General features: G+C 43.1%; 1 protein-coding gene across 1 annotated transcript in view; it reads right to left on the bottom strand.

The window, feature by feature from the left end:
* Positions 1-25350, bottom strand: part of GRM3 (glutamate metabotropic receptor 3) — a 55791-nt gene that overhangs the window by 3175 nt on the left and 27266 nt on the right. Inside the window, exons 3-4 of the mRNA XM_074984170.1 lie at positions 11474-12540; positions 4675-4849 (exon numbers count right to left, since the gene is read on the bottom strand). Coding sequence (XP_074840271.1) covers positions 4675-4849; positions 11474-12540 — 1242 coding nt within the window. The remainder of the gene's footprint in view (positions 1-4674; positions 4850-11473; positions 12541-25350) is intronic.

Below are 25350 nucleotides of genomic sequence, written 5' to 3'. Positions count from 1 at the left end.
TGCTTATGTACAGTGTGACTTGGGCCCACTGGGGGAAGCTAATGTGTGTAAGCCTTTTGGCCCCGAGTGGGCATCTAAAAGCTTCCAGCAGACACAGAAATGGATGCAGTAAAATGACTTTAAGGACTCACTTCCCCTCCACTTAGAGCTCTGCACACATAAAGAGGAAAAAGTCATGCAGAACTGGCATTAAAGAACCAGAATTAAGAAGTCAGAGCTCTGCTCCCATTTGGCACATAAACCAGTGAGAGCTGCTGGATTCTGAGTAGTAAATAAGCTAGTGAATTTATTTTGATCCCAAATAAGAGCTGAGATCTTTTGAACAACTGAGCTGTAGCAATGTCTTCGCTGTAGACTCCCATCTTTAAGCTTTGGCCAAGTTTCTCAATTTTCTGTGTCTCATTTTTTCCATGTATAAAATGAGACTAAGGATACTTGTTTACCTGCTTCATGGAAGTGTTACATAGTCCTCTACAGCTTTCCTATTTATAAGTGATATATATGTATAAATACTAATATTTTGACAAACTCTTATTTTTGGTGATGCTCCTTTTCCTTGGAATCCAAGAATTGGTTGCCAGCAGCTCAGTCAATTTCATCTGCTGGCTTCCTGTGTGTGTTTCCTACTTCTGTGTGTCTATGTGCATTTGATAGGTATTGCTTCCAGTATTATTGCAAAGGCAGTTTGAAAATAGCTGATATGTTTTCTCCCTGTCTTTCCTTTAGGTGGACATGCTATTGGACTGGAAGAATATCATTCCAGTAGGGATAAACAGATGTTTAGGACTTTGGCCGCAGCAACATGAGAAGTAAATAAAGAGTTGATTTGCAGTTCTGGGGGACATGGGAGGAAGTGTTTGCCTTTCCTACATATTCCAGACTGGAGGGGAGAACTGCTTCTGTCAAGCAGCTGCTTGCTGCTACCACCATCTCATGAAAGCCCACCTCTTTGTTCTCCCTAACACTGTACTTCAACTCTTATTGTCCCCTTGCCTCTCAGAGGAGGCCTGTGATGGCAAGTTGTCCTAGTCTTTTCAGTCCTGAGTAATGGAGAATCCCACTGAGCCCTTTTAATGGCATCAAACTGAGAATCATGCACATGAGGTTCTCTTTTTGGCAGGCAAACGCAGCAAATGGCTACCCAGAGAAAAGGAAGACCAAATGATGGGGTGGATCAGCTGAATAGCTGGCAGGAGAATATCCATTAGGGTGGACTTATGCTATGCTTTGACCAAAAGGTATATTATTTGGCTGCATATCTATCTTAGACACAAGGCGCTTTTATTAGGCTCTGTTTCTAGAACAACAAATGGATGCTCAGAGAGGCTGTGTTGCCCATGTATTGTTTCCCACCCACTCAGTGGTAGAGGTGGGAGCAGAACACAGCAATTCTGATGCCAAGTCTCTTAGACTAAGCACTAGAGAGCATCTGATTGTGAGCAGGAACTGTGGCCACTAAGGTTTCCAGCTGGCCATGCTCCAAGAGAAGCATGCAACTGGATGAATAATATTGATCAGACGTGTGTTAAGCCATTTGGGACTGATGCAAAGCGCCATCAAGACTGATGGGAAAACAAGCTGTCAGCCCAGGACAGATGGGACATTTCTGTGGGTCATTTTTTAAGGCTGTCAGGGACTTATTGAATTTCTGTTGGTGTCCTCACGCTTTAATGCTGCTATGGAGAGAAGCATCCTGGTGATGAATGGGATGTGGACTGAAGCAGAATTTGAGCAGGCACAGAAAAGACACTGGCTAGGATCAATTTGGATGACAAGTGCTTGGCATTTTACGAATGAGTGTTGTCCAGTTCAAAGGAAAAAAAAGCATTAAAAATAAATCCATTCACCAAAATATTTACAGGTAAATTGCAAAATAAATGTTTGACCTTTTAAGATGTTTCTTTATGATGTGCAGAAATAGCCCAACCCAATGTGGGGGACAGGAGAAATCGCTCACTGTTTCCTGCTAGGTTTTTTTTGTTTTTGTTTTTGTTTTTCCTTTCGATTGCAAATACCAGGTCCTCATTTTCTCTGAGGAAACCCACCCAAAAGGAGGGTTAGCAGATCTATACTGGTGGTTTAGTGCATTATGGCCTAGAAGACGGCTGCTGTTGTGACTGGGGCTTTCCCCATCGAGCTGAGCAAGCTTTGGATTATGTCTCATATGACATCGCTGTCCAGGTCTTTCCAAGTTTTTCCAAAGTCCTTCATCATACTAGACAAGGGAGCACTCAATAATTCATTTTTTTCCTAAGCAGGCAAAGAAACACCCCTTGCTGTTGAGGCCATCTTTCCACCTAAGAAAGGGCAAGAGTGAAGTTTTTGCTTTGATATTGCAGTTGACCTCTGGGACCTAAAGATTTTAGAATAGGTGCTCTGCATGTGGTTATGGGATAGAAAATTCAGGATAACCTTATTTGGGAGAGTGCAGTCACAGGTTTGTGTTATAGAAAGGTTAAGTAAGGAAAAGAGATTTAGAAGCCCTCATGAAAACAACAGTCCCAAACACTGGCTATCTTTTATTCTGATTCCTAAAACTAAATATGTTGGCCATCCCAAAACTGAGGCACTTAATTACCACTAATCACTTTTGAAAAGTTACCTTATATTATAAAGCCTAGTGTGTGATGGTGCACCCCTCTTTTTTGTAGAGATAGGCTTATGAATATGCATTAATGGAAGATGCTTTATGCAAATGTCATCATATAACATAGCAGATTATAATGTTTCTAATAATGTATCTTTTCTATTTGTAAAAACAAAAAGCAGTCAAGTAGCACTTTAAAGACTAGCACGGCTCCCTCTCTGTTCCTTTTCTATTTGTGTGTATGTGTCATTCCTGCAATTTGTTAGACATATGAAGTATAAACCTGTGTACTGACAAAGATGTACTAAGAAGAGGGCCATTAGTTGTAATCAAGGAACTTAATGGACTAGTCCTTGGGTCAATGATCTGTAAATAGTCTTTTTTTTTCCCCTGTAAGCCTGGACTATGGTTGGTCCTGCAAAGATATGTGGCCAGGTCACCTCATGTGAGAGCCAATTTTAGATGCTGTACTTTTCCACTGAAAGTGTGAAAAGTTTAAACTGAGCAGAAAGCATTCCCACCTTTGGAAAAAATATATATAAAACTGGGAAATCAATATTAACAGGTTCTGCCAAATGCCAGGAGACCCCCTCTCCCTCTCTTACCATCTAAGATGTCTGCTGCAAACAACTGGTGCTGAAGAGGGGGAAGTATCAGGCCCAAGTGGGGAGGCTTCCCAGCTTGTGAGAAAAGCTGATTAGAATGAAGTTATGATAAAACATTACATGTAACAAGTTTCTTAAGAGTGCTAGGCTTACCTGGTGTGTGTTGTTTTATTTTGCACAGTAACATACTTTAACTTGTCTGCTTTGCAATCACTTAAATCTTACTTTTTATACTTATCAATAAACATAGTATAAATAATAGTGTTTTCGCTGAGAAAGGGTGCACACATTTTATGAGCTTTCTCTGTATAAAACTTTCATCTGGGGTTCTGGTCCCACTGGGGCTGTGCACCTGGGTGCTGTGGCAAGTTCCTTTGACTGAGCCTTCCTAGCAGTGTGTTGATCTCTGTGCCCATGTTGCTCTGTTGTGGGCTGTGATCTCAACTGTGTATCAGTGCTGGTAGAGACCAGGTGGTCTGGCTCAGCAGGTCAGAGTGGTAGGGAACCCCCAGAGGGCAGGTGGGAGAGCTCAGTGGTATTTCAGTACATCAAGTGACAGTGTCAAGGGGATCTCTGTGACTGAACTCATCACATAGTGGATGGTACCTAGTTAATATTATTACAAATCTTCCTCTTTTTCCTCCCCGGTTCTCTCTCTGAGCTCTTGTGCTCCTTCAATTAGTTTTCCAGGTTCAACATTCCCTCTGCTTTACTCTGTGAATGAGCTGCTGTTTCCTTGCGTCCCTGAGTCGCTAGGTTTGACAGTTTGGAAGAAAAAAAAAAAAAGATGACCTATTTTTCTCCTCAGTAAAAACAAGAGCAGCAGTTAAATCCCCAAAATGCGAATCTGTCTGGGAGTGGGATGGGAAAAAGCAGATGAACTATTCTTGCACTGATGCTTCAATTGATATCCCAGACAGTATAGAATACGATTCATATCGGATATATAGAGGCATTTTTTGCTGTCCCTTTTGTGCCTTATAGAGGGATTAGCTGCAGTGGTTTCATTCAGAGGCTTTACACAAGACCCAGGTAATAACATACTCTGAGAATGCAGTGCATGGGAGACCAAGTCCTGCTGTAATGTTGGTCCGACAGGAAGACTCCAAGGCAAGCCACTCTGCCTTCTGTTATGAGAGGGACAGGAATGGAGGGTATGCAGGCCTAGTGCCATTTTGGGCCTCATCTAACACCCCTGATACTCAGTGTGAGTCTTTCAGTTTTCTCCTGGGCTTTGCAGCTCTGAGCACAACATGTATTGTGAATGAGGGTTGTTTTGCTCTCACCAGCCTTGAGTGACGTTTTCATGGGGGTTTCCCCACAGCCAGTCCAGTGCATTCACCAAACTCAAGTGAATGCAAAAATGTCCGGTGGGTCTTGCAGTGATTGTGGATTCCGCTACAGGTGAAAACTCTCTAGCTGCCCTTTTACATACTTCCCACACAAAGCATGCCACACAGCAGCGATGAATTCTTTACTTACATTGGGAGTAAGTGGTTCCGGTCCCACTAACGCTGAACCTGTTGAGATGGAGTCTGTGAGTGACCACGTTCTTCTGGGGCTGGAAGAGGATGATGTGCACTTTGGGCGCAAACAAGCAGCCCAGCACAACAAAACCACTCAGGCTGACGGAGATGCACATGGTTGTGGTCTGCACCTAGGAGAGAGGTATTGTAAAGTCAGTGGTTAGCTGGTCAAGGCTGGGCAGCAAAGCATAGTGTATTGTGAGACAGAATGTGACCATGGTATTCATGATGGGAGCTAGTTACTGCTGGTGGTTTGTTTATACTATTTACAGAAAGTGACAGTGGCTTCTAACGGGAATAATGATACAACTCCGAAATCCCTCTTTAAAAGAAGCAGCTCTTCAATGCTTTTTACACGTTGGCGTATCAGATCACACACCCTGGCACTCATGGCACAGTGTACTGTAATGCATATTGTTTCTCTATTTCTACATGTTAAACCATGAGCCACATGACGCCAAGAGCCAGAAATGACCCTGTGGAGTAGCGGGCTCAAGGGGAGAGTGATGAGTGGTTGATTTAGCACATCCCTACTAGACCCACTAAACTGACCCCCCCCTTTCCCCAGTGAGGTCGATCTCCAGCGAGTCACTCTCCAGTTAAGTGTAGAGGAGCCCTCAGTGCTGCATCACCAGTGAGTTAGCCTGGATAGCCTTCTGACCTGTTCCATCTCTAAATTCCATGTAGCTGTGATTCCCAGAGATTCATCTAAGGCCTGAGTCAGTGGCTCTCTTTTTTTTTTTTTTTCTCCACAGAACACGTGACAATTGCTGAGCGTCTCAGTGGATCACTTCATAATCCTTCCAAATGTTGTTTGTGCCATTAGCTAGCAATGGTAAAACACTTTGGATACAAACATGCCATAAAAAGCCCTTAATAATAAGCACAGCTTTATTCTACCAGTAAAAGCATTCCACTCACATTTTAATATCAGTAGGTATCTATCCCTTGCCAGAATCGAGGCTGGGAAGGACAACCAGCTCTCTCCAGCAGCTGCAGACTTAGAGCTAGGGAAAGTTGCCTCTTTCTCTGGTCCCTGTAGACCTGCATGTTCCAAATTCCCCAACCTCTCTTCTCCATACACTGCCCCCACCTACCTCCCATTCCTCCACCTTACTGAATTGCCCCTTCCCTCCTATTTCTATGCCCCACAAAGCCACTACCTCATCTTACATGCAAGAGTCCAGTGTCCAGGCACCCAATTAGTGGAGCCATGCCTGTAAGCCTCAAATTATATATGCCATCCTGTGCCACCGCTGCCCACCCACTATGTATATTGCACAAACTGCAAACACTCTTTGCCACAGAATGAATGGACACAGAGCAAACATCAAAAATTTCCAAAGACACACACCTGTCAGCCAGCCCTTTAATGGAGTGGGCCATTCTGTTAAAGACCTGAGAGTTTGTTTTCTGGAGAAAAGAGACTTTAACAATCATCTACAGAAAGAATGTTTGGAACTAACATTCATATTCAGATTTGACACATGAACATGTGGTTTGAACAGGGACAGCAACTACCTGACCCATTACAAGGACTCTTTCACACACTTTGATGTTTGACCAAACACTTAACTTCCCCCTGCCCCACCCATCCGCACCCGATTTGCCAACTTTGATAACAATTTTTGGACCTCTGTGCTTTATATATTGAGTCTGTTCTGGTATGGCTATGATCTGAAGAAGGGGGTCTGTCCCAGGAAAGCTCATCACTTAATAAATTATTTTGTTAGTTTTTAAAGTGCTACATGACTGCTGTTTTGTTTTGAATTGAAACAGTGAATTGTCACCTGCTGTTCTTTGTGTGGCCGGAGGAGAGATACAATGATGGATGAAGGCTGGACCCAGGCATGGAATTTTTCAAGACTATCCATACCTAGCCAGGAATCTTGGAACAACAGATATGGGAGTAGAAAGGGGATTTTTTTTTTTTAAACAGAGTGTTTAGTAGCAGGGTACTTTAAAGTTCCCGCAGGCCTACACCTTCTGTAGTGGGGACCAGACTTTCTTCTTCTTTCCTTTTCCATGTAATTTTCTTAGCCATTATAGTTATTCATAGCACAGCAAGCAGATAGGCAACAGTCCGTGTAATTGATGGAACATAAACCTTTACATAGACAGCTCCCTTCCAACTTTGCTCATGTAGCATGTGCTTAGCTTAACTTAGTTATAGTATATGGTTTAGGTTAGTACTTATTGCATTTTCATAGACATTAAGCAGCCATGACAGTCTAGCTAACTGAGGCCTAGAAGGGTCTACCCCTACCTATCTTTCCTGTCAGCAGTAACACAAGTGGCCTGCCAGTTAAACATGGCATGAGGAGGAAGCTTGGACTAGACAATTTTCCATACGTAGGTTTAAGGTGAGTGACGGTGCGTGTATCAGCCTGTGCCACCTAAGGACACATCTCAGACACCAGTATGCGCTTAAACTCCCCCCACCTAAAGGAAGCAATGTGAGATTGTCCCTTAGATTTACATGAAAGGCCCTGGGCAGGATTTTCCTCTTAAGCTTTTCTCGGAACTGGAAGGACAGGTAGGATAAGATCATTGGAAACTTGGGGGTCTCAGCAGGTGTTCAAGATTCTATGAGGTCAAACCCTAATTTAGTCAGTATGAGGGAGAAAGGGTATAAAAATCCCTCGGGGTATGGAGAAAGTAGCACAGAAGAATGCTCAATGTTGTGCTGCGTTAAGCTGTTCCAGATGGATCCGCACCAGTGGGGTGCCTGTCACCCCAACTCTCTCTCTCTCTCTTTTTCTCTGTTATTTCTTAATCTTGTTGTTTCTCCTGGAACACTCTGTTAGTTTTCTTCCTTTTACTTAACCACTGCAATAACTCATTTCTGACAGGTTGAAGCGAGCTGGTCTCAGCTTCTAAAGAACTTAAAAGGAGTCAGAGAGTATTGCATCCTGTTTACCTAGCATAGGTTTAAATCATAAGTGCAGTTAGTAAAGCAATAGGCGTTGCTTTAGAAATATTGTTAAGTAAAATCTTTTAACTGTAATCCAAATACTGACTGCTTTATATACCTGTAGTTTGTATTGGTTAAGTGCTGCATATATACCATTGTGCTGTTAAATAAACTCACTATAAGTGCTGCTAAAATTGTCTGTGTACTTATTGGGATCCCGAAAACTCACCGCCAGCCTGAGCCTGAGGCTCTGCCTCAGACTTAACCGTTAACTCGGGGGAGGTGCGAACCTATAATCTCCAACTTTTAAGTCAGATTGGAGAGCCTTCTTAAATTCATATATCCTGCTACCTTTCGCTCAGGTCAGCACGCAGTGGCTCGCATGGTGTGGGAACCACTTAGGAATCTGAATGGATGCAGAAAGAATGTGAACTCCCTGATGCGTTTCCACTCATTCCTCTTGCCATGCTTTCCATGGGCCTGAGCCAAAACCCACTAATGTCAGTGGCAAGCCTGCCATGTGCATGCACTTTGGATCAGACCCTAGGTGAGATATTTTTGCACACTTCTTTTCATGAGAGCAGAGTAAGCTGCATGGCAGGACAATTTAGAAAGTCTCTAACCCTCAGCCATTTCCCTTCCTGCACATCTCTTTGACACGTGCCTCCCCTAAGAGTAGATTAAAATGACTCTCTAGCTGAAAAACCTAAATATATGAACCGCTCTAACTGGTGCAAATTTGTAAGTGATTATTTAATAACATCAGGTCATTCTGTGCCATTGATTCTGGAATGGGCCTACACCCTGAAATCAAAGTGGAATGCTATAAAAATCAATGATGTGAAATAGCTCATATCCCTTCAACCAAGGACAGTTGGCATCTTCCTGTGGTATCTATATTAACTGTGTGAATTCTACATTTTAAAACTGAAAAAGAAATAAAATAAAATGCACCCAAAATTCTGCATAAGTTTCCCAGGCGATTTCCATTTTCTCACCCTTATTAATGAATCTTAAATGCTCAGTCCACACACCATTCACTTATTCACTGTTACAATTCCTGGGCTGTTTTTTTTTCCTTTGTACCAACCTTCCAAATAACACCACCTGAGAATAACAGCAGCAATATTGTTTTACAAAATAATTGAATGAGTAGATTACCATTTGATTATAAAAAACAGAAATGTCACTTATGTACATTATTATTAAGTGTCACTTATTATTAGTCTATTTAGAAGGCTCAGAGACTGGAATTTAAATGAAATTAAGTGTTAAGACCCACCCAGAATGGGCAGCTACCAAAACACCTCCATAAAAGTTCCATTCTCTTAAGCACACCCTGGATTTAAGCCAAAGAGACATCTACTCTTGATTAATTTGCATACCTTTAGAAATCCCACTGCAAAACCTAGTTAAATTCAGTGGAGGTTTTCTGCCCAAGTCCCCCAGGTTCCTTTCAAATCCCAGCAATATATAATAGAGTTGGAAAATAGCACTTCCAAGCACATTGTAGGACTTCTCTTTCTAGTACACCTGCTAATGTTTCATTTTACCTGTCCCTAACCATTTGTGCTGATGGATCATTGAACGCTTTGTGTCTGCCTCACTACCCAATTGCTTTCAGTGTTAAGAATTTTCCCCCAATGCCTATCTTTTTCTTCATTAGCTGCATGCCCATTTCTCCTGGTCCTAACTTCTTCTGAGACTAAATAATCCCTTTCTTGTTACCTTGAAGTTATTTATAGCCTGTAATCATGTCTCCCTGGGTCTTCTCTTGTCTAGACGAAACACATTTAGCTCTCTCAGTTTCACTCTCTGTGACTTTCCATTTCGTTTTTATTATTCATCTTTGTATTGTCTCTAGTTTTGCTGTATCTCTCCTAGGCAAAGGAGACCAGAATTACACATAATATTCTAGGTCTGGCTCCACCAAGGCTGGCCCCACCATGACTGAATAGACTATAGCCAGTTGAACTGTTTTGACTACATACTGGAATGAAACCAAATTTTGAAATAAAAAAATGGTTTCTTTTCCAGTCCTACTGTCGAATGATGCTATTGACTTCCCCATTTGCAGTGTTATCTCCCTGCCACATAGCCAAATAGATACGGACAAAAGCTTTTGATCAAAAAGCTTGTTTGCCAAAATATGCTGTTTCGGCATGACCAAAACTATGATTGAATATGCATCAGGTCTGTCAAATAGTTCTGGCTGACTAAAAAGTGAAAAAGTTCAAATTAACCATTTTAACTGTTTATGAAGCAAAACGTTTTGACTTTTCATTTCTGGTGACATGTTATTCAGAACTATAGCTAGATTTGTTTTAAAAAAGAGTAACCAACAGCTGAAAACCAAACAAACAAATCATTTAGAGTCAATATGTGTTTTCTTGAATCTGAAACTCCTTTCTTTTTCTTCCAAAACTCTCTTCTTTTTCTTTTTCTTGAACATTAACTCAACTCTACTGCAAATAACAGTATTGCCTTTTAGTTAAAACTTAAAAATGGCCAGACTGGGTCATACCAAAGGCCCATCTAGCCCAGTATCCTGTCTTCAAACAGTGGTCAACACCAGGCGCTTCATAGGGAATGGACAGAATGTGTAATCATCAAATGATCCATTCCCTGTTGCCCATTCTCAGCTTCTGGTAAACAGAAGGTAGGAACACCTTCCTGCCCATCCTGACTAATAGCCTTTGAGGGGACTATCTTCCATGAACTTCTCTGGGTCTTTTCCAAACCCTGTGCTAGTCTGGGCATTCACAATACCCTCTGTCAAAGGTTGTTGTATAAAATTGATAGAAGGGGTCACAAATACAGTGAAACTTGGTGTAAGGTCCACCTACCACAGCTACTGTCCTCAGTTTAGTAATCCTGAGGCTTCCTGTACAATTTGTCTCAGCTTTTAGGTAAGCTTCACCTCAATTAGAGAACTGTTTTCTGAACCCTGGGCTTGACTTATTGCAACAGTGGCTCACCATTCGCTGAAGCAATGCATGGGTGTCATGGCTTGGTGTGCTACGGCACACTGGTGTGCCATCAAATTTTGAGGAAAAATATTTAAAATTAATTGAATAAATCAGGGGCGGCCATCCCACTGCTCTTGAGCTGCATGCGGCCCTTTGAGTTATTAAATATGGCTCCTCCTCAGAGCCATGTGCCAAGAGTGCCAATAGCTGCTCTGTGATCGCAGCCAGTGCATGTGGGAGAAGCATGTGACAGCGGTGGCAGCTCCAGGAATTTGTTGGCATCAAGTTTGAGTGGAAGACTGGGGGTGGCTGGCTCTGGGGGAGCAGGAAGGCATTGAGTTAGAGCAGGGAGGGCTAAGGGTGCTTGGCTCTGGGCGGGGGGGCACTGAGTTGGGGAGGTTGGCTCTGGGGGAGGGGGAGGGGGAGGGATTGAGTTATATATATATATTGGGTGTACCGTGAAATTATAATGAGTGCTGAAGTGTGCCACGAGGTGATAAAAGTTACTGAGCACTGCTCTGAACAACCATCACTCAAAACAAGTCGGTTATCTGTTTAGAAGGGAAGTAACATCTTCACATAAGGAAGTAGCTGATGTGTCTCAATGCTCAGCAGGGCATTAACAGTGAAAAGGGAATGTCTGCAAGGGACACTGGAGAGCACAATAGTGAAAGATGCTTTTAGCAAATGCCAGGTCTCTGTTAAGATGATGCACACAGTTTCCACATCTCATAGACCTGGAAGGAACCTCAGGAGGTCATCAAAGCCAGTCCTGTGCCCTCTTGGCAGGGCCAAACACCCCACCCCCCCTTTTTTTTAAATTAACCTATTTGCCCTAGATCATTTATAGAAACAAATGTCCAAAGACTTACTCTGTAGTCGCTAGACGTCACATAAAATATGGGGAGGAAGGCCAGCCAAATGATGCATGTTGTGTACATAGTGAAACCGATAAACTTGGCTTCGTTGAAGTTCTCTGGGCACTTCCTTGTTTTGAAGGCATATACAGTGCATAAGACAACAAGGATTACATCATATGTTAAGGAGATTAACATACTGGAATCTCTGACATTGCATTTCAATATGACAGTCTCCCTTTTTTCAGGAACAGTATATCGTCTGGTGCCTGGGGACTCCAGTATAAGCCACACAGACACCACCACAACCTGTACCAAGATGAGGCCCAGGCAGATGAAGACCTGAGAGCTGGGGCTGATGAATTTAGGTCGTTGAGCACCATTCTTGACACCATTAAATACTCTGGCTATGCAGTTGGTCTTTGTCAGTAGGGCAGAGTAGCAAACCGAAAAGGAACTTCCCAGTCCTAAACGGCGTAAGGTGCAAATGGCCGGAGAAGGCTTGGCTATGAAGAAGAATGTCATGCTGTAAGACAGGAAGACCCCAAAGAGTAATATGTAGCACAGTTCACGGCCGGAAGCTTTAACCAGGGGTGTGTTGTTGTGCTTGATAAAGACTGCCACAACAAGGAAGGTACAAATGAAGCCCAGACATGCGATGGTAACAGGCCCTATTGCCCAGGCATCTTCCCACCTGACGTAGTCTTCTGGTAGGTCATAACAGCCAGTCAGGTCAGCAGTGGGCCACCGTCCAGACCCGCAGTCTGCACAGGTAAATTCATCAGCCAAGTATTCAAAGGGTTCACAGGCAATGCAGATCCAACAGCAGACATCTCCTGGCTGCATGCTCTTCATTTCATTAGGAGCACAGGGGTCACTACACTGGGAGGTGGGGACAGAGCTTCTGGACCAGTGAATCGAGTCTACGTCCAGTGAAAGCGTTTCTGCCCAGTGACCGACCTTCAGGTAGGAGTATCTACCTCCTGTGTACTGGAAATTGAACACGTTGTATCGGCCTATCCCATCTCCATAGAGGTCAAATTTGACTATGTTGTCAGCAGCATTGGGAGGGTTAAATGGAGCTGTCAAAAACAGAAGGAGACGAAATCAACATTACAACTCTAAGCATTTTTATTACGACTCTAAGCATTTTTCTTTTCCTTGGCAGGCGTAGCAACCAGGAAGATACTGTCAGAGCAAGTGAGGTATTTCGATTCCAAACATCAAGTATGAAATTTGTATACTGGTAGAAGTGTCTATTCAAGGAACAGCTATGTCATGAATGTCCACATGGTCAAGGTTAGCTCTGAGACATTAGTGCAAATCTAAGGGAAGCAAGCTTTCCAATAATAAAGAGCATGTGCTTGAAATCCTAAAGGCCTAAACTTGTTTGCAAATTAGGTCTTGCTGCGGAAGTCACTTATGAAAAGTCTCCTTCCATGCTAAAGCTATGCACATGGGCCACATTTCAAAATTAGGTATGTCTGGAAATATATGGAATGCAGTGCAGAGTACTTCATATGAGAGACATCCTTCAAGTATCAACTCCTTTTCCAACATCCCAATTTCCCACTGTGTTGGTTTCAGAATGTTTTGTTCTGCAGACTGTTGAGAACATCTCTAGAGATCATTAGTGGCACTTGGATCAAGAATCACTGGACAAGGAGTTCACCTCTGACCACTCTTTCAAATGCACATTTTATATACACACACACGCAAACACACACACACAGAGTCAGACGTGACCACTCCCTACATTGTCAGTGACTGGAAAAAGTAGCATTTATCATTTGCAAGGTCCTTTAGCCAGATTCACAAATATGTCTCATAATTGACAGAAGAGTTAGATAGTGATGAACCCTATAAAATTTATATCCAAATACACAATGGCTCAAATCCTCAGTTGGTGTAAGCCTGGCATAGTTCTCTTGCAGCCAGTGGAGTTTATACTGGCTGAATACCTGGTCCAATACCTTTCTGATGTTTGCTAAGCTCACATTAATTTACCAGAATAAATACAACTTACAAAGCTCATATTTAACTTCTTTGTACTGAACATGCTATTCCTTGGATGGACACATGATTTACTTTACATGCCTGAGATTGTACATTGCTATTTCCCTGATTAAAACTATGCATTTCACTGATTTACATAGTTTTTTAATTTTTCTTCTAGGATCCAGTTAAATTAAAAATAAATTGAACATGGACAGCATCTGCTCGGATGCCACGCACTCTTCCTTTTCCATTGTGCAAATGTCTCAGAGGTCAGTCACACTCTTAGGTGAGTTTCTAGTGACCTTAGAGATGAAGCATAATATTCTCCACCTTTATCCCACATTCAGTAGCACGCTGATCCCTTCCCACCCACCTCTTGGGCACTGTCCCACATACATTAGAGAAAGACGCAAGAGTTGAGCTCCTTTGTACCTGTGACTATAAGAAAACAATCACACAGCAAGAGAAATGTAGCAGCTCTGTGGCACCTGGAAAGGTAATTGCTGGACAAAGGCACAATATTTTCAATCCTGCATATGCCTGGAAAGGTTAAACTCTCAGGAGAAAGGGGGAATGGACTTTACCCAAACCATTCAAACCCCTCTGATATCCCCATTGTATGCAAAACCCTGAACCTTCACAATTCTCTTGTTGATCAGAAGGGGGATCATTAGCAGGAGCACAGTGTTATGGACTCAAGGAATTTGAAAATGTTCTTTCTGTAAGCAGCACTTTGGGTCTTGGCACTATAAAATGAATCCAAAGAGAGGATTTCTTCAGCAAGACCACAGTGAGAGGATGACACAGAAGTAATCCGAAATTCCATTACAATTTCCAGCCATGCCTTTGTAGCTCATTATCACTGCATCCTAAAAATTTAGGAATCCGTCAGACTGTGCTTGATTGTATTGATTCTATTACATCTTTTCTTTGTTAAGGTGCCCAGCATGTGCTGCAGTGGCCCTGCATCTCGCTTGGAGAATGGCTAAAAACTCATGAACTGGAGCTGTGACCTATTGTGGGGAATCAATATTGTAACACTTCTGACCGTTAACGCTCTGGAGAGTTTTGTTTTTTTCCACAGGCCACGGTTCACAAAGGGAATGAAGAATTATTAAAAATGTAAGAGGAAATGGCAATTACCATGTGATTTATTGTATGTCTCTCGCTGCAGCACAAAAGGTGAACAGCATCCCTGGCAGGAAGTGAAAGCGTATTTACTGCTGATGGGCAATAAAAGATTTCTTTGCTAGCATGTCTGGTTATGGAAGTAGTCTTACTGCCCTTACTAGAATAAATCTCCCTTTATCTTCCTTCCCCCATCTCACATTTTGATTGGTTAATAGTCTTAATTCTGTTAAACACACATTTACATAAGCAAAGCCCTTTAGTTAAGGACGTAATTTCCCCCTCCACATTACAATCCATTTCCTTGGCATTTCTCAGAGTGGATGGATTTTATCTTTTAAAGGCATTCAAAACCCAATTCCGCCTCCCTTATGTGACAGCTGCCTCTTGGCTGATACAGCAGCGATTTAAGAGGGACCTCCAGAACGGAAAGCAGGAGATAAAACTTTGGAGCAGGGAGCATTTTAAAACACACTAACCAAGGTAGCTCATACCTTTGTTTTCACTTAGGCTACGTCTGCACTAGACTAAGAAAGTCGACTGCGCATATGCAATCTAGCCACGGCACTTGTGGAGTGTGACAAAGGCCCAGGCTTGTCCTTGGTGGGTCCTGTATTATGTGGCTGTTTAAATGCAGCCTCAGAGGCTCACTGTGTCCCCTGCTCTGCCTCCTGCTCTCGCAGAGGCTTGGGTCACAGCATCACTGAGCCATTCTCATCATTGGTTTGTCCAAAAATACACTCATTAATGAAGGAGACATCCCTCTCCTTAGGGGCGCCCAGTCTCCTCCTGCCCTCTAGGGCCACCCTAGTGTGTGGGGTAGTCTGGGGGGGAACCTGGACCCCTCCCACATGTACTGGGTTCCGGTCCAGGGACCCTAGGCAGCTGTGGCTGCAGGGGTGTCCCTTTCTGGGCCCTCTGGGTGCAGCAACATGCCTCCCTGGTCCACTTCCACCAGATGCCTCCCCAGTACCTTCCTCAAGTAACAGCAGTCTTCTCCTTGGGAGTTCTCCTTCCACACTCCTTGTCCATTCTCTATCTCTCTCTTCCCCCCCACCTAGCTGAAAGAAACCCTTTCAGTTCCACAGGTCTTAATTAGCCACAGGTGCTACATTGGCAGCAGGTGCTAGATTAGCCTGCTGCTGCTACATGACCCTGGATAAGCCTCAGTCTCTGGGAAATATAAAGGCCTACACCCAGCTGCCAATATATCTCCCCTCCACAAGGCTGTTGTAGCTGGCTGCAGGCTGAGGTCTACCGCAATATCTAAAATGGATGTTTTTGTGCTCGGCTAATTTGGCTGTCTATGCAGGGGAAGGTTGATGAAAGAGTTTCTCCCATCAACCTCCCTTATTCCTTGCATCTTGCGATTAGCACAGGGGTCGACTGCGACCCCTGAGAGCTTGATTTCACGTCTCTACTAGATGTATGAAAATTGTACCCGGAAGATTGATCCACTCAGGGTCACTCTTCCTGGGTAGTATAGACCTGGCCTTAGGCAGCTGGTGACAATAGGCAAAGCCCTGGACAAAGAAGTGGTACATACACTGCAGTCCTGGAAGAGGCTGTGTTCTGGGGAAGGATAGGGAGATAGTAAATTATTAATGACTTATGGCAGCTGCAAATTAATCAGCTGTGCTGAGGGTTGAGGCCAAAGCCCCACCCACTGCTGTTTCCACACGTCCCATCCATATGCTTCAGCAAGGCTACATGAGTCGGGCGCTATTTCGAAGTTAACCGACGAGACGTCGAAGTCGCTAACCCCATGAGGGGATAGGAATAGCGCCCTACTTCGATGTTCAACGTCGAAGTAGGGATCGTGTAGTCGTTGCGCGTCCCGCAATGTCGAAATAGCAGGGTCCGCCATGGCGGCCATCAGCTGAAGGGTTGAGAGACGCTCTCTCTCGAGCCCCTGCAGGGCTCTATCATCACCGTGGGCAGCAGCCCTTAGCCCAGGGCTTCTGGCTGCTGCTGCGGCAGCTGGGGATCCATGCTGCAGGCACAGGGTCTGCAACCAGTTGTCAGCTCTGTGTATCTTGTGTTGTTTAGTGCAGCTGTGTCTGGGAGGGGCCCCTTTAAGGGAGCGGCTGGCTGTTGAGTCCGCCCTGTGACCCTGTCTGCAGCTGTGCCTGGCACCCTTATTTCGATGTGTGCTACTTTGGCGTGTAGACGTTCCCTCGCAGCGCCTATTTCGATGTGGTGCTGCGCAACGTCGAAGTTGAACATCAACGTTGCCAGCCCTGGAGGACATGTAGACGTTATTCATGGAAATAGCCTATTTCGATGTCGCTACATCAAAATAAGCTATTTCGATGTAGGCTTCACGTGTAGACGTAGCCTCTGTGTGGCATCAGTGTGAGGGGAATTCTTATTCCCCTGGGTGGCTGGCATCACCTTACCCAAAGAGACGCCTGGCAGAACAAAGCACTACCTTGCATGAGTAAGTGTGGCAGATACTTCCTTAGAACAGCCAGACCTCCCTGAAATTACATCATCCTTATGAAACAAGTAGCAAACTCACAATCCAGGACAACGGGAGGAAAGGGTAAACTAGTTCCTCTACCTGCTCTCTCAGTCAGAAGCACCATTAATATGAAATCATAATGCAGCACTGAGCCGTGCTTTAGTAATGTGCTGTCATTGCCGGTGTCTTGTTTCATTATTCATAACACTTATGTAGACTGCAGAAGCTGTTAGCACCTGCTTAATTTTGACAGTTTATTCACTGGGCAGCAATAGATCAAATCTTGAGAGGTGCTGAGCAACTGGAACTAGCTGGTGCAACTAGCCTAAGGCCATGTCTACAGTACCCTGACAGATGGATCTGGTCGGGGTCCCTCTTCTGGGGCTCAATTTCACATGTCTAGTATAGATAGAAATTGACATTTCAGGGGTCGCAGTCAATCCCTGTACTCGCGAGACGCGAGGACTAAGGGAAAGCGATGGAAAAACTCTCCTGTTGACCTTCCTTACAGAGACAGCCAAGTTAGCCAACTGCAGCTATGTCGATTCTAGCTAGACAATTGCTGATTGCCTAGTGTAGACATAGCCTCAGAACTGGGGGACTGCAACTGCCTCAGCACTTAGCGGTGTGACTTCATGAAACTGCTCATGTGCTTACGTGCTTGGCTGACAGTGGGCCAGAGTGCTTAACATCTTGCAGTGTAAGCCCTAGCACTGTAACATGTAAAGAGGATGATCGATAATTAAAAAACAAACACCCCTCTGTTCTGTATGTATATAAATGTTGGCAAGAAGGTGTTGCTGTGGACAGCCTTGTATGCCAGATGCAGAGAGCTACAAAAAGTCTACAAACAATTACGTATGTGCTTAACTTTAAGCATTCATATGGTTGACTGCAAAGAAGCATGTGCAAAAAAATGTTTGCAGGTAAGGTCTAAGTTTGTAAAGGCAATTTGTCTTACAACTAAAGTGATTGGCTCAGTGAACTCAATCTATCTAGATTAACAAAGAGAAGATGAATGGGTGACTGGCTCATAGGCTGTAAATACCTCTTTGGAGAACAAATACGCAATAATGGGCTCTTCGGTCTAGCTGAGAAAGGTATAACATGATCAAATAGCTGGAAGTTGAAATGAGATAAATTCCGAGTGGACATAAGATATAAATTATTAATAGTGAGAGTAATTAAGGACTGGGAAAACATTTACCAAGGGGCATTCTGGTTTCTCCATCAGTGACATTTTAAAATCAAGCCTGGATATTTTTCTGCAATATCTGCCATAGAAATTATTTTGGAGAAAATCTGCATTCTGTGTTATGCAAGTGGTCACACTAGATGATCACAGCAGTCCCTTCTGGCCTTGGAATTTATTCATTGCAGTTGTCTTTCACCACAGAATATGGGGAAGTAAAGAATATAATGAAACCCTTTGATGGTAGCAATTAATGTAGCTGTTGATGTGGCTGTTGAGTACATATGAAATTAATTTTTGACCTGGTATTTATCAACATAATCTAGCTGATGTAGCAATGTACATTGTATCAGAGAAGCTGATTTTACATTATTAGAAAACCCTACATGAGACAGAAGACTAGAATGCATAATAATAATAAAACGGGGTGTTTAGTCTATAGAATAAAAGGAATAATTTTTAAATGCGTTTCCCAGAAAGAAAATCCCAGACCAACTAATAAGTTATTAAGCAAGTATTTTATTTTTCTTCATTTTCCCAGGTTCAATTTTAAAATTAATTTGGGCAGTTAATTTGGGGATTTAAGTTGCAATCTTTAAAACATCTATTTAGAAAGGTATTAGCTCAGTAATTAATCTCTCTTCTCTCTTGGAAAGCAATAAAAAAAAAGGACGTACTTTGCAGAAGTATTCTTGAATTCATTCTGATTTTGTATTTTGTGTGGCTGTGCGGAAGACACTCATTTCTCATGAACACTTCTTACCGCTAGGATGTGAACCTGCCTGCTTACTCAGCCTACTCCAGGTACCTCTCTTAGCTGTTTACTTCGTCAGTTGTGTCTTCAGAAGCTCAACGCTCTGAGCAGTCTGATACACCTGAAGCAACCCTGTCTGAGGTGAAAGGTCCAACAGGGCCTGCCTCTGCACCCTTGTTGATGCCTCCAGACCCTTCTAGGGTAGCTTGAAGCCCTGGTACAGAACACTGAGACCAGAGATTTCTCCCTGGAGAAATGCTTTGTCCTTAGTGGTTCTCTGATATCCTCTTTAAATTCTAGCCCCTTTTGTGGTCTTTCAGTACTGACTCTTAGCACTTTCTTGGCAACCCTCTACTCTGGGTGCCAACTGAGGGACCCTACAAATAGCAGCCACATTCTGCTTCCTTTAATAACTACTACTGCTATTTCCTGGGCCAGTTTATATGTAGGCCCTTCTTCACCTTTATGTCAGGGTTATCTGTCCCTTCCCAGCCTGCACAAGGCCTGGGCCTCTTGCCTGGAGAGGTTCACAGTTTTCCCTACTTGTTTGGCCCAGCCAACAAAGTGATCTGTAGAGGCATTGCAACTTTTAAACTGAGCCAGCTGGAATCTAATTGGCTGCTTCCCCAAAGACTTTTTAGGTAGGTTTGGAGGACTCACTTTCATTGCTCCATTCAGGTTCAGGGGGTGGTGGGAAGCAGGGTGTGGTAAGACCTACAGGAGAGGAGCCTCAAAGGACCCTGTTCTCTGCTTCAGAGTACACAATTACACCTATGCAAAGATGGTTAACTCAAGTAAAATTTGTACACGAAATAAATCAACAAAACAATATCTAATTCAAAGGAATTCAAAGGCATTACCTAATTCTGGCTAGTGCCCTATTACATAGCAAATCCCACTAGAATAACAATAGAAGTAGGATATCTGTAACATAGTTATCAGAAGAGCTGCCCAGTTTATTGCATGCATTGTACAAGGTGTGTCTTCTAGCCTTGTGACCAAATGATGCCCATATGTGCTGGGTGCAAATAGGTTATGGCCTGGAAGCCTAGCACAAGGCCAGAATTGTTGAATTGGTGTCACTGAGAGAAATGGGTTTACTGAGGCTGCTCACAGGAACAGCATAGACCTTCCTTAGAACAGGCTGCATTGACTATCCCAGTTGAGAAAGCCTGGCTCAGGATGGGAGGGGCCAATGGAGATCTGTGGACAAACTCGTTCAGATGGAAATCACAAGGCCAAACAGGAGTCAAATCAGACACCCAGGAGATGGAGGTTACAGCTGGGAAACACAAAGAGGATGTGGCAATAAAGATCTGAATGGCAGAAATATGGGTGGCTGAGTATGTGGAGACTGTGAGACTCATTTGGTGGCATGTTTTCTGGGTGTGAAATTGCCAGCTCTCACAAGGGCTGCATCTATACTAGCAAATTCTTTTTAAAGGTTTTTTGAAAGAAGGGGGATCTTTCAAAAGATCCCATGAAGCATCTACACACAAAAAGTGTTCTTTCAAAAGTAGAGAGAAAGAATGTGGCACTCCTTTCGAAATCGCTCTTCCCTTCCCGCTCCAGGAAGAGCGCCGCCTTTTGAAAGCTTCTTTAGAAAGAAAATGTGTATAGATGAGCCACAAGCTGTTTTTTCCTCTTTTTATAAAAGAACAGTCGTCCCAGGCCCTGATTTTTCAATCCCTGGCCTATTCTTTCAAAAGAGCGGGGGCTGTGTGGATGCTTTCTTTCAAAAGAGCAGCTTACTCTTTTGATCCGCTTTTTTGTGTGTGGATGATATCTTTAGACAGAAGTTCTTCCAGGAGGGCTTCTTTTGAAAGATGTCTGTAGTATAGACGTAGCCAAGTTGTTTACACAAATGTTGTGTGTGTGTGTTGTTCAGGAACCTGTGGTCACAGGTACATAGGCACCCATAGCTTAGAGAGGCATTGGTGAGCATTCCTAGTAATGGAGCATGAATAATTAGAGGAAAAGTTGAAGGATGTCATAGTAGTTCTCTCTGAAACGCCTCCATTTCCATCCCCTCTGGCACCTGACCTCATGAAATGTCGTGCAGGACTCAGAGAGTTAATTTAGCTTTTCATTCTCTTTGACTGTGGTAAAGCTAGATGGAGAAATTGCAGCATCTCACTGAATGTATAAGAGGCGAGTAAAAGAGGAAGAGGTTTAAATATATAAGGTACTAGGGAACTCATGGGAAAGGTGAACCTATAGAAAAGAAATGAGCTTTATTTTGAACAGAATGGAAGCAGGCTGTTAGATATGGTTTATGCTAAACAGTTACCTCTTTGATCAGGGATGGATTCTGCAAAATACCTAGCATGTGTTTGGCACAATACTTAATGTATAAATGTCATGTTAGAAAAAATAACACTTGCAGCAGCTGAGCCCTAGTGGAGGTAACAGCAGATATGCCTAAATCTGAGAAGACACAGGGTTTTAAATAAAATAAACATTTGTTCTGTGGTTGCAGAATGTAATCTTCAAAAACGAGGTCCAGATTAGAGTTGGAGCTCAGTAGCACAGAGACAGCTCATTAATAACATGCCTTGACAAAAGCATTGCATATTCTCAGCCCTGGCTGTTTCGTAAGCCCTAGTTTCATGTGGTTCAGACTCAGTAGCCTATTGGCCCCACAGCCCTGTGGTAAGCAGTACCTCATGAAGCGAATCTGGAAGTGAAAAGGTAAAGAACCCATTAAACCTACAAAATGGCAAACTTTCCTGAACATTATGTGAAATCCCTTTGTTAGCACTAGATGGCACTAGAAAAACTACCAATAGCTAATGTAAGTGTGGAAAAGAGGACATTTCTGCAAGGCGTAATATGAAAGCTGTACTTTCTAGTAATTCCTCTTCCTCCATTTCAGGTGCCCGTTAATTATGTTGGCAAAGCCTTATCAGGAAGACCTTTGAAAATTCAACAATCCCCATGGGCCTGGGGCTCCTGGTTTCCTCTGGTCCCTGACCTCTTCACATATCCTGCAGGACTCAAAAGAGTTAATTTAGCTTTTCTTTCTCTTCACCTTAGCTACATAAACATTGGTAAAGCTGAAGTGAGTCTTTTTACTGCTGTGATAACATTGCACCCAAACAGGGCATTGAGTCAGATCTCACTGGCACTTGTTTTGACACCAGTGTAACTCCACAGACTTCAGTAGGGCTTGTCCTGATTCACTTTAGGGTCACCAAGGCTCAGACCCAGGGTGTTCTCCCTAGTGCTGCTCACTTGGCCACATTTTATATTAGGGTCCAACAGGGTTAGTCAATAACAGATTTTTAAAAAAATTAATCAAGTGTTATAGTGTCCAAGAAGTTGCTGGCAAACATCTTATAACCCTCTATAACGCCTCCTGATGTGCTTACACCTATCTGCAACACATGCTGCTCTTGTCTATAATACACTTACAATATCTAGTTCTCATTTATTAACCTTTCATAAATGTAAACTTCCTATAAACCATGACTAATCAAATTTTACATTCAACTCTGTAGTGGGGTGGGAGTGTACGAGAACTCAGGCTGCAGCCCAAGATGGCATAGCTGCACAACAGAGCTGCAGCCCTAGCTTCACAAGCCTGGGACAGCTGGCAGGGACCAACCGTGAGTATCTAACTGCAGGGTAGACGTATTCAATGACAGCACTTTGCAAGAGCTGTCTGAGATACACGCAAGGAGCTGTGTCTTTCCTGCAAGCAGGCCAGATGACCACACTAGGGAACAGACAAAGCTAGTCAAGTTAAACCTTGTTATGTAAACCCGGCCTTAGGTAGGGAAAATTCACTAGCCATTTCTGCTGGTTGCATGAAACTAATGCCCTGTTTTCTGTCCTGTCCCTCTACTTGAATGGCCTTTGGGTCTCTGCTGTTGAAGAGCTATTGGCTAATAGCAAGGTGGGACCCTATGACCACCATGCTCATCACTTCATTCTTATACAGGAGGTATTGAAAGTTGCAGGTGGACTTTTGATTTATAAAGGAATACTCTGTTTGAAGACAGAAAATTTGACATATAAAATTAGCAAAAGATTACATTTTTAAAGGATAAAAATCTCATAAATCCTTACAAATAAAATTTTATATATATATATATATATATATATATATATATATATATATAATCTAGCAAACATCAGTAAGTCTAGTATTTTTAAAGAATTCTGTTTAGCTGATACTTGACAATCCACGTTAACATATTGTGGATTTCAACATGAATGCCTATGGATTGATATTAGTCTTTTAAGTTAAGATTAAATGGCTGGTGCAAAAGGCAGCAAGTGTGTAAGGTAATTTATACTAGCAATCAACTTGTAATTAGGAAGGAAATTAAAGCACAGCTTTAAACAGCCTAACTCTTCCCTCAGGCCAACTAGTTGTTTTGTAAACACAAGCAAGGGGAACTCAATCGCATTACAAAGAATTATTGAACATTTTAGGGAGATAGCGTGAAACTCTATCTTCTAGGAAGGGCTTTAAAATCCTTTGTGTCTCTTTGAACCAACCTGCAAGCTGACAACCTTGCTTGTACAAATGCTGGCAGTTATAAAGTTGCTTACACAGGCCAAAATTCTGACTTGAATGAAGCAACCTATGCAAGGATGTAAGAAATCCTGTTATGCTCTACAGAAGCTACGCAGATCGGTGGATGAGGCATGAAGGTCTAAACAGGGCCATGTCTGTTTCTCTTTCCTTGGAGCAGATTGGAATTTGGTGACGGGGAAAGGAGGGGGTAGAACTTTGGCTCTGCTTCGCCAATACATTGGCAAGTGTAGCTGAGCTGGCTTAAAGGTTTTGCTGTAATGTGCTGCTGGTATAAGCCAGTGGTACTGTACCACACCCCTGACCCACCCCTGTCTTTGAAGCACGGTGCCTCTCAGGACTGCTCCTGCCACTTATGCACCATCTTTTGCTCCCTCAAAAATCGAGCTCACAGATGGCATTTGCTTATACTGGAAGATGGGTAGTTAGGTGCTGAGTGTCTCTCACATTCATTCTGTCCCTCTTAATCTGTGCCTCTGTGGCTAAATCTGAAGGGAATTTGAATGCACTCTGAGATTAATATATTTTGAGGATGATGATGGTAAAGATATTTTCTTATGTGTGAAGGACCTGGAGAATTAGAGAGAGGTGTCCAGAGAATGCTCAAACAGTTTTTAATCAGCTAGTTTCAGATTTTAAAAATAGGAACCAACTGAACCTTGAAATAGATCCTCCATCTGTTATTGTCTAATTATGAAGGAGCTACCAAATTTGACAGATGTGGATTTTATAATTTGTAATGCAATACTCTTTTTTTTACAAAACTACCAAAAGTTCCCCAGCCGTTACTATGTAATTTGATCATTATGAGGACGTTTGCAAAGGTAAATTGTTTTTCCAATAGGAAAATATAGTACGCTCCAAGCAAAACAATCTCTTTAAGATAATTAAACTTAAATGTAAAATGCCATTGGTAAAAAGGATGACAGAAAACTGTTCAATTAAAATAGAGACACAAAGCAATGTTGTTCTGGGCACAACACCCTCACGCCTATGGAGGGGAGAATGGCCATGCTAAAGTGGGAACGAGTAAAGCTCAGGAGATCAATTACATAGACTGGGGCTATGTCTACACTAGGCAAAGTAAGTCAACCACAGATACACAGTTCTAGCTACAGCAATTGCATAGCTAGAATCGGCATATCTGCGCACAGCTAACTTGGCCGTCTCTACTGGGGAAGGTCAAGGAGAGCATTTCTCCTGTTGACCTCCCTGAATCCACACATCTCCCAAGGAGTATAGGGTCAGCTGCAACCCCTGAGAGGGTGATTTTGTGCATCCATGGGAATCGAACGCTGGAAGATTGACCCTCAGTGGGTTAGTGTAGGCGTAGCCTGGGAGAAGGGATGTAACAGTGGTGGAAGGGGATGATGAGCTTGCAAATGCAAACACATTCACCTCCCCATAAGAGTCCCACACACAATGTGCAGGGGGTCAACTCCCAGGGTGGGTTTTTTTTTTTTTTGGACACAGTTGCTGAGGTGAATTTGCCATGCCCAGGAGTGTAATGGAGGTGTGAACATGCAAACCCTAAAGAGAGAAATAAGAGACCTCATGCTTTCAATGGGACTCTTTGTAGTCATTTAGTGCCTTGCTAAATTGGGCCTGGGTTAGCATACACCCTTTCTTTTGGATCTCACCTGCCTTAGACATACATATGCAACACCTAGGAAATTACAGTTCCATTGGACATTATAAAGTACATTTCTTCTCTTAAACCTTGTTGTCAGGCAGCAGTGCCGACAGCCACCACAGGCCCTGGAGCAAGGTGTGGGGGAGGGGGAGGGGGATGGGGGGTGGCTGTACACTCCGA

The sequence above is a fragment of the Carettochelys insculpta genome, chromosome 1 (genome assembly GCF_033958435.1).
Source record: "Carettochelys insculpta isolate YL-2023 chromosome 1, ASM3395843v1, whole genome shotgun sequence".
Taxonomy (NCBI): domain Eukaryota; kingdom Metazoa; phylum Chordata; order Testudines; family Carettochelyidae; genus Carettochelys; species Carettochelys insculpta.
Note: the sequence above shows the minus strand (reverse complement) of the source record. Positions and strands in the feature narration are given on the sequence as shown.